Below are 13,639 nucleotides of genomic sequence, written 5' to 3' on the forward strand. Positions count from 1 at the left end.
GACTGTGGGACCTCTCCTAGCCTCAGCTCGCTCGTCTGTAACATGCAGATGGAAAGGCCTGCCCACCTGTAGCCATCTTTTCCAAGCACAGCAGAGACCGTGATTTAATTCTTCCGCTTGTGGGTGTCTGCTGCACGTCTCCACGCTCCCTGGTGTCTCAGAAACCCCCTTCTTTAGTTTCACCATCTGCTCCTCTATACCCACAGCTCCCACCACACTGGGCACCGGCCTGCATGAAACTCGCAGTGCCCGGGCTGTGCTCTGCCCTCCTGGCCTCTGTGCAGCACGGCTACCCTTCCCGCTGCTTGCAGTTTTCCTTTCTGTGCTTCACCTGGAAAGCGCTGTGGCCCTTCAGGACAAGGGCCAGATGCCCCCTCTTCCAGGAGAGGCCCTGCTTCCCCCCTGGGCTTCCTGACCCCTCTCTGCATCTCCTCCACCAGCTTGCAGCTGTGCCTCATGGGCAGGAGTGTTCGCAGCACCCAGAGCGCCTCCCTGCACCCCAGCCACCCCATCTTGTCTCCTCAGAGCCCTGTCCATGGTGGGGCCCTGAAGATGGAGTGAATGAGTGAATGAATGAGGAGAGAGGATGCATGGGAATGCGCTTTACATACTGTGAAAGTCAGGGATGTCACCATTTCAGGGCATTCTCGGCATGTGTGTTTTGAAACAGGCTCCACCTCGGAGAAGAGGAGCCCCGTGAAAAGGGAGAGGTCCCGCTCCCACGACTCAGCATCCTCATCCCTCTCCTCCAAGGCATCCGGTGAGTCTTCCCATGCAGGAAGGACCAGACCAGCGGACTGGTTTTTAAGGTTTCAGAGGATGAAAAGAAACATATGTAGGGGTTTTTGCTGATCCTTTATTTCCCATCAGAACGGGGAAGAAGGAAATCTTTGAAGCACTGTACTCTCTAGAGAGTAAGTGTTCTGGTGAACTTGGGATTGGAGACCTTGAAGTCTCTGAGCAAGCCTGTAGGGTTCCGCTGCCCCTGTCCTCAGGGGAAGACCGTGGACTCTGCCCCTCACTGTGGCTGGGGTCTCAGGCAGAGTCCTGGCTGTGCTAGGGGTGGGTCCCTGGGTGTTCTCCCTGCCGCAGTTGCTTTGGGAAAACCGTGTGGGGAGAGGAGCTGAGCCCAGGGTGTTCTGGTGGAGAGAAGTTAGACACGGAGACCTCACCAGGCGAAGAGCAGCAAAGGCAGCGCAAGCTCACGAGCTCTCCCTGTAGCCAGAGCCTCAGTGGATGGGCAGTGCCGCCACGGGATCCACACGGTCTCTGCCCTGAGGGCTCCCCCGTCTCCTCCAGAGCAGTCAGGACCATAAACATCAAAGAGTATCCCCTGTCTTCCCACTGAAAGCATTATGAGGGCCTATTGATATCTGGATTGGCACTGAAGGATAAATGAGATGTAGACCGGCCACAGGAGGCTAACTCATCATTCTCATAAAAGACGTGTTATTTTGTAGTCATTTTTCACACACGTGTGTTATGTGTTATGGTTCCACATGTGAAGAAGTCTGTAATTTTGTCCCAAGGCAGAGGGCAGATTTCAGAGTAGGTGAGGCCACCATGGGGTTGAGAGAACAGCTGACCCTCAGCCGGCCTTGCCGGAGGTGTTGCAATGGAGGAAGCCGGGAGTGTCCAGAGGCTCAGGGGCCTGACACATAGGGCCTGGGTGCAGGGAGGGGCGTGGTGGCCGCAGGCCCCAGTTGGGTGGGGGGCGCCTAGTCGTGGCTGGGGAAGTGGCTGAGAGTCGCTGCTGTGTGGTTGGGGAGTGGAGAGGTCAGAGCCCACCAGGAGACCGGCCAGGAGGCATCTGGGGCCACCCTTCTTTTTCCCTCACCTCACGCGCCTGTGCACAAGGGGGTTGGTGTCTCCCTCCCGGGTGCCCCTGATGAAGTCAGCCCTGAGCACTCTTCACCCTCAGCCCAGAGCTCTGGGACTGAAAGAAGCCCTGCCTCTTAGGCTGGAGCTCAGTCAGAAAAGCCAGAGCTGCAGCCACTGGGTCTGGGGGCCTGGGGCAGAAACAGGAGCTCCTGGCAAGTTCTGGGACAGGTCACTCCTGGGATGGGTCACTCCCGTGGTGGGTCGTTCCTGGGACAAATCACTCCTAGGACAGGTCACTCCTGGGACAAGTTGCCCCTGGGACGAGTCACTCCTGAGACAGGTCACTCCTGGGACAGGTCACTCCTGGGACAGGTCACTCCTGAGACAGGTCACTCCTGGGACAGGTCACTCCTGAGACGGGTCACTCGTGGGACGGGTCACTCCTCGGACAAGTCACTCCTGAGACAGGTCACTCCTGAGACGGGTCACTCCTGGGACAGGTCACTCCTGAGACAGGTCGCTCCTAGAACGGGTCACTCCTGAGACAGGTCGCTCCTGGGATGGGTCACTCCTGGGACGGGTCACTCCTCAGGTCACTCCTTGGACAGGTCACTCTTGAGACAGGTCACTCCTTGGACAGGTCACTCCTGAGACAGGTCACTCCTGGGACAGGTCACTCCTGAGACAGGTCTCTCCTGGGACGGGTCACTCCTCAGACAAGACACTCCTTGGACAGGTCACTCCTGGGATGGGTCACTCCTCAGACAAGTCACTCCTTGGACAGGTCACTCCTGGGACAAATCACTCCTGGGATAGGTCACTCCTAGGACAGGTCAGTCCTGGGACAAGTTGCCTCTGGGACAAGTCACTCCTGGGACAGGTCACTCCTGGGACAGGTCACTCCTGAGACAGGTCGCTCCTGGGACGGGTCACTCCTGGGACGGGTCACTCCTCAGACAAGTCACTCCTTGGACAGGTCACTCCTGAGACAGGTCACTCCTGAGACAGGTCACTTCTGGGATGGGTCACTCCTGGGATGGGTCACTCGTGGGATGGGTCACTCCTCAGACAAGACACTCCTTGGACAGGTCACTCCTGAGACAGGTCGCTCCTGGGACGGGTCACTCCTGGGACGGGTCACTCCTGGGACAAATCACTCCTGGGATAGGTCACTCCTAGGACAGGTCAATCCTGGGACGAGTTGCCCCTGAGACAAGTCACTCCTGGGACAGGTCACTCCTGAGATGGGTCACTCCTGGGACGGGTCACTCCTCGGACAAGTCACTCCTGGGACAGGTCACTCCTGAGACGGGTCACTCCTGGGATGGGTCACTCCTTGGACAAGCCACTCCTCAGACAGGTCACCCCTGAGTTAGGTCACTCCTGGGACAGGTCACTCCTCGGACAAGTCACTCCTGGGACAGGTCACTCCTGAGACAGGTCACTCCTGGGACAGGTCACTCCTGAGACAGGTCACTCCTGGGATGGGTCACTCCTGGGATGGATCACTCCTGAGATGGGTCACTCTGGGGATGGGTTGTTCCTGGGACAGGTCACTCCTGGGACATCCCTGAGTAGGTTCGTCTCTCCTCAGGCTCAGCGCTGGGCAGTGAGTCCTTGGCCCAGCCCACGGGGCTCCCCCAGGGAGAGCATGCCAGGTCGCCCCAGCCCTGCAGCCCCTCGGAGGAGGGCAGAGCCCCTGGTGAGAAACAGAGGCCCCGGGCCAGTCAGGGGCCACCGTTGGCCATCAGCAGGCACAGTCCTGGGCTGACCCCCCAGCCCGCCTGCAGCCTCAGGACCGGCCAGAGGAGCGTCCAGGTGTCCGTCACCTCACCGTGCTCCCAGCTGTCGTCCTCCTCCTCGGGCTCGTCCTCCTCGCCCGCGGCGCCTGCCGCCAGCACATTGGTCCTGCAGGCCTCCCAGTGCTCCCTGACCAAGGCCTGCCGCCAGCCGCCCATCGTCTTCTTGCCCAAGCTTGTGTATGACATGGTTGTGTCCACCGACAGCAGCGGCCTGCCCAAGGCCGCCTCCCTCCTGCCCTCCCCCTCGGTCATGTGGGCCAGCTCCTTCCGCCCGCTGCTCAGCAAGACCATGACAGCCACCGAGCAGTCCCTCTACTACCGGCAGTGGACGGTGCCCCGGCCCAGCCACATGGACTACGGCAACCGGGCCGAGGGCCGCGTGGATGGCTTCCACCCCCGCAGGCTGCTGCTCAGTGGCCCCCCTCAGGTGGGTGTCGCTGGCTGCCCCAGCACAGCCCTGGCCTCGGGGTGTCCTCACACTCCCACCCGGAGGGCAGGCCCGGGGACGACCACCTCCACATCTTCACTTTTCACCCTTCCCCTGCTGGAATCTTCTCTGATGTCCTGGCCTGGACCAGGGGGAGGAGGGCAGGACGCATCTGCCGCTCAGGGCTGGTGGCTTCCGTTCCTCCTCCTTGTGATGTGGGGGGCGGACGGGAGACCTCTCTGGGTGCGTCGGACGCCGGTTCCTCATCCCGACGCCATCTCATTCAGCCTCCTTGTGCTCTAACAAATAGAAACAAAACTCTCTGTTCTCTGCCGGGTTTGGCGGACCATTAAGGGAGAACTGGTGACTCTGTTTCCCTGTCTCAGCTCTACTTCAACTCATGGTGTTTCCCTAACGACAAAAGTCCATTTCACCTCTCAATGGCAGAATCTCCTGGGCGTGAGCCTGCAGGGAGGAGGATGGTTGGGGACAGGGATCCGCTCTTTGGAACAGAGCTGGGCTTTGGGGTTGGGATGCTGTTCAGTATCCATTTGTTTCTTAAACTTGTAGAATGAACAATATTACTTTTTTTTCTGATTTAAAAAGGATGAAAGAAAATGTTTCTTACCAAGGGATCTCCTTTCTTTCATACCCTCACACTATTGGATAGCATCATTTAAAAATCGTTGTCTGTTTAATAGGTGAAAAATAATACATTACATTTTATTAGTAAGACTGACAGAGTCTTAGATTTTTGCTGGTCATTGATACTTCTATTTCAGTGCTTTTCCAGTTTTTCTGATTTGTTTTTCCTTTAGGTTATTTGACTTTTTCTTGTTGATTTGTAGAAGTGCTTTAGCTATTATGTGTTTTTAGCCTTTGCCTGTCATCTGTATTGCAGGTGTTTTCTCTGTGGTTGGATGTCATATTTTCCTCTGTAAAGTTATTTCCATTCTTCAGTACTTGCTGAGTTCTAGCATGAACCAGGCATTGGGTTCAGTGCTTGGAAAGCACATCCCTAGAGTGGCTTTTTTATTTATTTTAATTTTCATTTATTATTATTATTTTTGAGATGGAGTCTCGCTCTGTTGCCCAAGCTGGAGTGCAGTGGTGCGATCTCAGCTCACTGCAACCTCTACCTCCCAGGTTCAAGTGATTCTCCTGCCTCAGCCTCCCGAGTAGCTGGGACTACAGGCGCATGCCACCATGCTTGGATAATTTTTGTATTTTTAGTAGAGATGGGGTTTCACCATGTTGGCCGGGATGGTCTCCATCTCTTGACCTCATGATCCGCCTGCCTTAGCCTCCCAAAGAGCTGTGATTATAGGCATGAGCCACTGCTCCTGGCTGGAGTGGCTCTTTTATACAGGGGTGCAGGGAGGATCCTGGGCCAGACCATGGGTGCTTCTTAATCAGTTGTAACCAAAACAAACTAAGATTAATAGGCGTTATGCTAGCCTGAAGCTGGGGAATCAGGGAACTCTGTACTACAGGAAGCAAGAGAAGGAAGAAGAAAGTTGTTCTTTTCCTGGATTTAGGAGAAAAATGAGAAGCACTTTTTTTTATGTCTTAATCAATGAATGTTGCTATCCTGTACAGACATATTAAGACAAGCAATTTGCAAGACTCATAAGACATTATGTTTTATAGTATGCTATGTTTTTGAAGCAGGCTTTCTTCAGGTTGTGATAAAGTGCTGTTTCTAACAGCTTAAAAATGTAGCTAGTTACAATCTAGAGATGCATTTGCGACGATTTAAGCAGGAAAGCCTCATGCTCAGGGGAGTCCATTTGTCCACCTGCCACACTTGTTCCCTTCAAATGTCTTTGCATCCATGGGGCTCTCATTTTAAAGACAGGATCTTTAAGTGAGGCAGATGGCAGGAGGCATGCCAAGGGGCTCAGCTGGTGCCTGGCACGTGGATGGGCGTCTTCACTGTGGGCTCTGACTCCTGTACCTTTACAGATCGGGAAGACAGGTGCCTACCTGCAGTTCCTCAGTGTCCTGTCCAGGATGCTTGTTCGGCTCACAGAAGTGGATGTCTATGACGAGGAGGAGATCAATATCAGTGAGTTACCCAATTGGGGTTATATGGGCTTGGAATCACCTTCATCACTTTCTCAAGTGACTTTAATTTTATCTTCCACTTTCTAGATGGATTCTCAGATTCATGATCAGACTCATCCCCAGGGCCTTGTAGGGGGTGCTATTTATCTTTTTCTTGTCATTTTTCTCAGTTTCAGCCCTTTGCTGTAGGGATACAGTTACAAATACTCAAGTGTTTACTGAGTACCTTCCACATGTGGAGTTCTGAACTAGATATTTTGCATGAATTATCATGTTAATTTCCTAGGCCCAGTGTGAAATAGATATTCCATTCTCCTGATAAAACACATGCTTGGGAACCCAGCTGGGTGGTGGCAGGGCTGGATGGAACTAGATTTGACTGCTGCCTCTGCAAAGCAGACTTACCTCTCGGGGGACGTTTCTCACTCAGGCGGCTGAGCAGGGACGTCAGTGTCTTGGGGCAAAATAGAAATACCTGAAATGTGGGGGAAATCTTGTTCTCATTTCCAGAACAGAGTTTATTTTGATTGAGGTCAGCCTCTTTTTGAGCACCTCTTTTTGCTCATATAAAATACCTCCTCTGTTTCCTCCTCATCCCTCCTCCCAGGGGCTCATAAACTTGGTCTGGTCAATGAATCTGCTGCGCTGGGAGAGAGAGCTTGTCAGACAAGTCCTGTCTGTGTTGTGGAGAGGTTGCCAGCCAGCTGCGCCAGTGTCTGAAGGGCACTTGGTGAGACACTGTTGGCTGTGTTTCGGTTTTGACTTGGAGAAAATTTGGAGCCAAAGAAGCCCGTCCAGACCTCGGTCTTCCCTCCTGGGAAGGAAGAGGCCCTCCAGCCTGGCTCTGGGTTTTCCAAGGGTTTCGCACAGTTTGGAACCACATTCCAGATGAAATCTGCAGCCCTGTTGAATTTGTCTCCTTGCTTTCTTGGACATATCGGTGATAAAGACAGGATTTGATCCCAGTTTGTTCAGTGTTAAAGCCCACTCTCTTAAATACTCTCTTATCACCTCGGTGTGCTCGTTTGTTGAATAGGGATAATTTCTGTTTTATAGGGTTTTATGGGGATTAAATGTGACACACACAGAGCACCAAGACACCCCCCCACCCCCTTTTTTTTTTTTAAGACAGAGTCTAGCTCTGTCACCCAGGCTGGAGTACAGTAGTGCCATCTCAGCTCTCTGCCACCTCCACCTCCCAGATTCAAGTGATTCTGTTGCCTCAGCCTCTGAAGTAGCTGGGGTTATAGCCATGTGCTAACACGCCTGGCTAATTTTTATATTTTAGTAGATGGGTTTCACCATGTTGGCCAGGCTGGTCTCAAACTTCTGACTTCAAGTGATCCACCTGCCTCGGCCTCCCAAAGTTCTGAGATGACACATGTGAGCCCCCGCACCTGCCCAAGACCTATTAAGTATTGAACAGGCATTTCTCTCCTGCCTTCCCATGGACAGGCGCTCTGCCCATGTGTGTAATATAGTAGCACATGTATTTAATATAATCAACATGTTTTATCATTTGCATTGGGCCAACTGGATTTTTCTACCTTTTAGCTTACAGGCATTTAGTAAGCACCATAGACTACAGTAATCGCCATGTGAGATGAGGTATGACAAATGGAAAAATGTGGTTCGCGCCATGAGTGTTGTTGGCATCGGAAGGGAGAAGCCCCAGGGCTGGAGCACCCAAGAGGCTTTCTATAGGTGGAGTGGCAGAAGCTGAACCATGTTGGCTGGGGGCATTTAGATAGAGGCAAGAAGAGAAGCTATGTGGGTTCTGCTGGCATTGGCCACCAGCGTGGTCACCTTGGGGGATGGTGCTGGGGTGAAGCACAGGGCTGAGGTCTGCTGAGTCAGGACTGGCTGGAGTGGAAGTCAGACTTAGGGACAGGACAGCAAACCCATTCTTATAGCAAACAGAGAACAAGGCTCTTCCTGTGGATGGAGATAGCTCTGAATGCCCATTCTCGCCTCATTAGAACAATCCTGAAAACAATATATGTCAAGAGCCTTGCAGTTATAATGGGGTTTCCCAGCAACCCCTAGACTCAATAACAATTCCACTCCAAGCCTCATTCTTGTGCACATTTAAAATGTAGTCATGTACCACATAATAAGGTTTTGGTCAACAGACTGCATCTGTGACGGGGGGCCCACGAGATTCTAGGGAAACTGAAAAATGCCCATCGCCTAGTGATGTCGTAGTCATCCTGATGCTGTAGCAACAGGCATTACTCAAGTGTTCGTTGCGATTCTGGTGTAAACCTACTGCATTGCCAGTACTATAAAAAGTCTAGCACATTGTTATATATAGTACATAGCACTTGATAATTACAAACAACGGTTACTGGTTTATGTATTTACCATACTTTGATTATAGTATACTCCTTCTACTTACTAAAAAACAAGTTAACTGTAGAGCATCCTCAGGCAGGTCCTTCAGGAGACATTTCAGAAGAAGGCATTGTTATCACAGGAGATGACAGCTCTGTAAGTTTTACTGCCCCTAAAGACCTTCTAGTGGGAAAAGATGCGGAAGTGGAAGACAGTGATATTGATGATCCTGACCCTGTAAAGCCTGGGCGAGAGTGTGTCTGTGTGTGTCTGTCTTAGTTTTTAACAAAAAGTTTTAAAAGTCAGACTGGACACGGTGGCTCACACCTGTAATCCCAGCACTTTGGGAGGCCAAGGCAGGTGGATCACTTGAGGTCAGGAGTTCAAGACCATACTGACAAACCTGGAGAAATCCTGTCTCTACTAAAAATACAAAAATTAGCCACATGTGGTGGCATGCACCTGCAATTTCAGCTACTCCAGAGCCTGAGGCAAAAGAGTCCCTTGAACCCGGGCAGTGGAGGTTGCAGTGAGCCAAGATGGTGCCACTCCACTCCAGCCTGGGTGACAGAGTGAGACTCTGTCTCAAGAAATAAAATTAAATTAAAAAAACGAAAGTAGAAAAATTAAAATTTTTAAACATTTTTTTCAGTTGTACATTGTGTTTGTTTTAAGCGAAGTATTATTACAAAAGAGTCAAAGTTAAGGTTATAAAGTAAAAAAGTTACAATAAGCTAAGGTTAACTTATTATTGAAGAAAGAAAACTATCTTTTAACTATCTTTTATAAATTGAGTGTAGCCTAAGAGAAGTGTTTCAAGGTCTACAGTAGTGTACGGTCATGTCCTAGGCCTTCCCATTAGCTCATTGCTTACTCACGGACTCACCCAGAGCAACTGCCAGTCCTGCGAGCTCCGTGCGTGGTGCCTGCCCTGAACAGTGCACCGTTTTCAGTTTTATACCATATTTTCCCCATGCCTTTTCTATGTTCAGATACACACCTTTTTTTTTTTTTTCAAGATGGAGTTTTGCTCTTGTTGCCCAGGCTGGAGTGCAATGGTGCAATCTTGGGTCACTGAAACCTTTGCCTCTTGGGTTCAAGTGATTCTCCTGCCTCAGCCTCCCGAATAGCTGGGATTACAGGCACCCACCACCATGCCTGGCTAATTTTAGTATTTTTAGTAGAGACAGGGTTTCACCATATTGGTCAGACTGGTCTTGAACTCCTGACCCTAGGTGATCCACCCACCTTGGCCTTCCAAAGTGCTGGGATTACAGACATGAGCCACAGTGCCTGGCCGAGATACACAAATTCTTCACATTGTGTTACAATTACTTGCAGTATTCAGTGCAGTAATGTGCTATGTGGCAAGCTTGTCCAATCCACAGGCTGCATGTGGCCCAGGACAGCTTTGAATGTGGCCCAACATAAATTTGTAAACTTTCTGAAAACATTACGAGATTTGTGTGTGATTTTTTTTTTTTTAAGCTCAGTAGCTATCATTAGTGTTAGTATATTTTATGTGTGGCCCAAGACAATTCTTCTTCCAGTGTGGCCCAGGGAAGCCAAAAGATTGGACACCCATGCTTACAGGTTTGTAGCCTCGGACCAGTAGGCTACACCACATATTCTAGTGTGTCGCAGGCTGTGCCGTGTAGGTCTGTGTCTAGGATGTTCACACAATGACAAAATCAGCAGATGTCGCATTTCTCAGAACGTATTCTGTGTGGTTGAGCGACGCATGACTGTAAATCATTTTCACTTCCTATTTTGTCACATCTGTGTTTCTACCAACGTTGTAGACCTCAGAGAAGAATCTGACTGGCATTATCTCCAGCTCAGTGATCCCTGGCCAGACCTGGAGCTGTTCAAGAAGTTGTCCTTTGACTACATCATTCACGACCCGAAGTATGAAGATGCCAGCCTGATTTGTTCGCACCATCAGAGTATTAAGAGTGAAGGTCAGACTTTGAATCTCTTGTTTCACCTTCTTCCGAAGCGCATGGGCACAGCCTCTTAAAGGGATGAGCTGGATTTTATTAGGCATGAAATCAGGTGGTGATGAATTAACCAGCAATACCTAGTACAGAACTGAAGTCCCCACCTCCCTGTGAAAAGAAGGGAGGAATGCGAAACCCACAAATCGAAGGCCTGTTGCTCAGGAAGCGCTAAATGACGATGGCAACACCCTTGCTGATTTTTCACCATCAGAATATTCCGAAGGCTCTGGTTAATAGAAAATAAAAGATGGTGTATGTTTACTTATTAATTTGGAATTGTCGAAACGAGTACACATGCTCGCTCTCCTCCCTCAGTGTCTTGATTTTTCCCTCCCCCTTAGGGGTCCCCAACATCTGTTGGTGTTGTGACCTGCAGTGTGCCGGGGCCAGTGCGATTATAAACTTAGACTAGAAAAGTTTGGTAAATTCCATGTGAAGGGAAACGACTATATGAGTTCGTTTTCGCGCTGCTAATAAAGACATACCCGAGACTGGGTAATTTATAAAGAAAAGGAGGGTTACGGGACTCACAGTTCCACGTGGCTGGGGAGACCTCACAGTCATGGCAGAAGGTGAAAGGCAGGTCTTACATAGTGGCAAGCAGGAGAGTATGAGAACCCAGTGAAAGGGAAAACCCCTTATAAAACCACGACCACAGGAACAGTGCTGGGGAAACGGCCCCCATGACTCAGTTCTCTCCTACCAGGTCCCTCCCACAACACGTGGGAATTAGGGACGCTACAATTCAAGATAGATTTGGGTGGCGATGCAGACAAACCATATCCACGACCCGCCAGTCTCCATTTTAAACCAACAACTTTTATCTTCCTCGCTCTCAGAATAGATCTCTTGCATTTAAAATATTAAGCCCGTAGAATAAGGATATCAAGAAAGAAAACATTTTTGTTCAGTTGTACAATGTGTTTAAGTGTTATTACAAAAGAGTTAAAGAGAGAAAAGGTTGTAAAATAAAAAGTTATAGTCAGCTAAGTTTAACTTATTTATCCTCCGAGAGGATCCTTCTTGTAGGCCAGTCTCTAATGAAGGCTGAGTGTTAAAATCTGCCAGGTCATTTGAAAAACAAGGGGGGTTGGTGGCTCACACCTGTAATCCCAGCACTCTGGGAGACTGAGACGGGCAGATCACATGAGGTCAGGAGTTCGAGACCAGCCTGGCCAACATGGCAAAACCCTATCTCTACTAAAAAAATGCAAAAATTACCCGAGTGTAGTGGCAGGCACCTGTAATCCCAGCTACTCGGGAGGCAGGAGAATCACTTGAACCTGGGAGGTGGAGGTTGCAATGAGCTGAGTTCCTGCCACTGTACTCCAGCCTCGGTGACAGAGCAAGACCCTGTCTCCAACAAACAGAAAAAAAAAAAAAAAAGAAAGAAAAACAAGAGGCAGTTCGTCCGCATTCAGTGCTGGCATGTTAAGTTGGCAATCAATTTAAATTGTTGTGTAGTAGATCCTTACATAGGTGCTGGTGAAATGTTTTCGGGTACACAGTAAGACATATGGACACTGCTTTTATTAGTTCATCCCACTGACACTTTGTTGTCTCCTTTGTTGTCCCTTTGACCAGCTGTCACGTCAGGGCCTGGGGAGGTGAGCAGTCCTCACCAACCACACAGAATCCTATTGTCTGCTCATTTTGAGCATTTTGGTTTCTGTTTGAGCCAGCAGGGGATAGTATTTGCTTTGCTCCCTGCTGGTTTTTAATGCTGGGGATTTTGATGCAGACAGAGGGATGTCCCGGAAGCCAGAGGACTTTTACGTGCGGCGTCAGACGGCACGGATGAGACTATCCAAGTACGCAGCCTACAACACATACCACCACTGCGAGCAGTGCCACCAGTACATGGGCTTCCACCCCCGCTACCAGGTAGGCCCCAGCAGCTCCCCGCCAGGCGTTTCACCTTGGCTCACACTGTCATTCCAGAGTGGGAGGTAGAGAGTTCTGGAAGCCCTAGCCTCCTGATCTGCATGCATCCTCACTTCCCTTCAATTGTCTGTGAAATTATTGCTGGAACTAGAGAACTGCAGTTCTCCTGGGGTTGTGTGTTTATCAGTGGTCAAGTTACCCGACTGTGGAGGTGGTTCTTGTTTTTAGGTTCCAGGAATTTCAGAAGTTAGTCCAATGCAGCAGGTGCTCACTGGGTGTGTATTCTGTACCAGGCACTGGGAGGGCAGGGCTGAATCAACTCTGTCCCCATTCTCCACACTCAGCCTAGGAGGGAGATTTGCACATAAGCAAAACATAATGATGTGAAGCAGGCAAAAAAAGAGTCCTACGGTTGAGGCACAGAAATCCATTGATAAGGGGAGGAATTTGCATTTATTGAGCACCTACTGCATGCCGGCAATGTGCCAAGACACTTTTTATATATCAGTTCCTCCCAGCCTATTATGCAATAGAAAATACTTATCCTGGACACATAGGAATGGGTAAGGATCCTGACCCAGGGCTCTGGCTGCCTCAGGCCCTGGCTGGTCACGTGAAGCCAGACCTGCAAGCCATTCAAGGTGTGCCAGATGAGAACGGTCCTGTCTAGTGTCCTATTTACTTCACACTAAAATCTCATTGTCCCTGTTTTATAAATGACGATCCTGTTTGGGTGGGGAGTAGAGGAGAGAAGACTTGGAAGTATGAATAAGAATTTGCCAAGGGGCCAAGAATTCATAAGATGAAGGGAGAGGGACAGCATGTGTGGAAGAGGGGAGGTGGGGTTTCCAGGGGGTGGGAAGAGACATGGGTTGGGTATTTCTGGAACCTGGGCTTCGGGGTAGGTACACTTGGCCAGGAAGCTGTAAGGGCAGGCAGAGGCCAGACCACAAAATGCCTGGTGGGCACTGTGGGGAGGGACAAGGACTCTCAGCAGGAACTGCAGGTGGAGCCCAGTGTGGGCAGGGCTGCATTTAGACTGGTCTCTTAGCCCCGTGGAGGTGTCTGGAAAGCCTATGAGGCTGGTTATTTATAAACAGGGGAGAGAATTTTACATTGAATATTTCCCTTCATTTCAGGCCCAAGCAAGGGAGAGAGGGGCAGAGGGAGGCAGCCAGGGTTGGTGGGAGCTAGTGAGATGCCTGGCTGGGAGCAGGGGCGTGTAGGGTAGCTGATGTCCTGGGCTGCTTCCAGAAAGGCCTGAGGCCAGAGCACTGGCCTCTCTTTCCATCCCTTTTGCAGAG

At 50.4% G+C, this 13,639-nt stretch overlaps 1 protein-coding gene across 10 annotated transcripts in view; it reads left to right on the top strand.

Moving 5' to 3' along the window:
• Window positions 1-13,639, top strand: part of GREB1 (growth regulating estrogen receptor binding 1) — a 163,731-nt gene that overhangs the window by 135,638 nt on the left and 14,454 nt on the right. For 9 of the 10 annotated variants that reach the window (XM_039460758.2, XM_039460759.2, XM_039460756.2 and 6 more), the window contains exons 21-25: window positions 671-760; window positions 3,416-4,050; window positions 6,016-6,118; window positions 10,254-10,412; window positions 12,193-12,335. In XM_039460758.2, coding sequence (XP_039316692.2) covers window positions 671-760; window positions 3,416-4,050; window positions 6,016-6,118; window positions 10,254-10,412; window positions 12,193-12,335 — 1,130 coding nt within the window. Of the gene's footprint in view, window positions 1-670; window positions 761-3,415; window positions 4,051-6,015; window positions 6,119-10,253; window positions 10,413-12,192; window positions 12,336-13,639 lie in introns of those variants that run through there. The other variant, XM_039460772.2, reaches the window with a different exon arrangement.

Source organism: Saimiri boliviensis, chromosome 1 (assembly GCF_048565385.1).
Source record: "Saimiri boliviensis isolate mSaiBol1 chromosome 1, mSaiBol1.pri, whole genome shotgun sequence".
NCBI classification, from domain to species: domain Eukaryota; kingdom Metazoa; phylum Chordata; class Mammalia; order Primates; family Cebidae; genus Saimiri; species Saimiri boliviensis.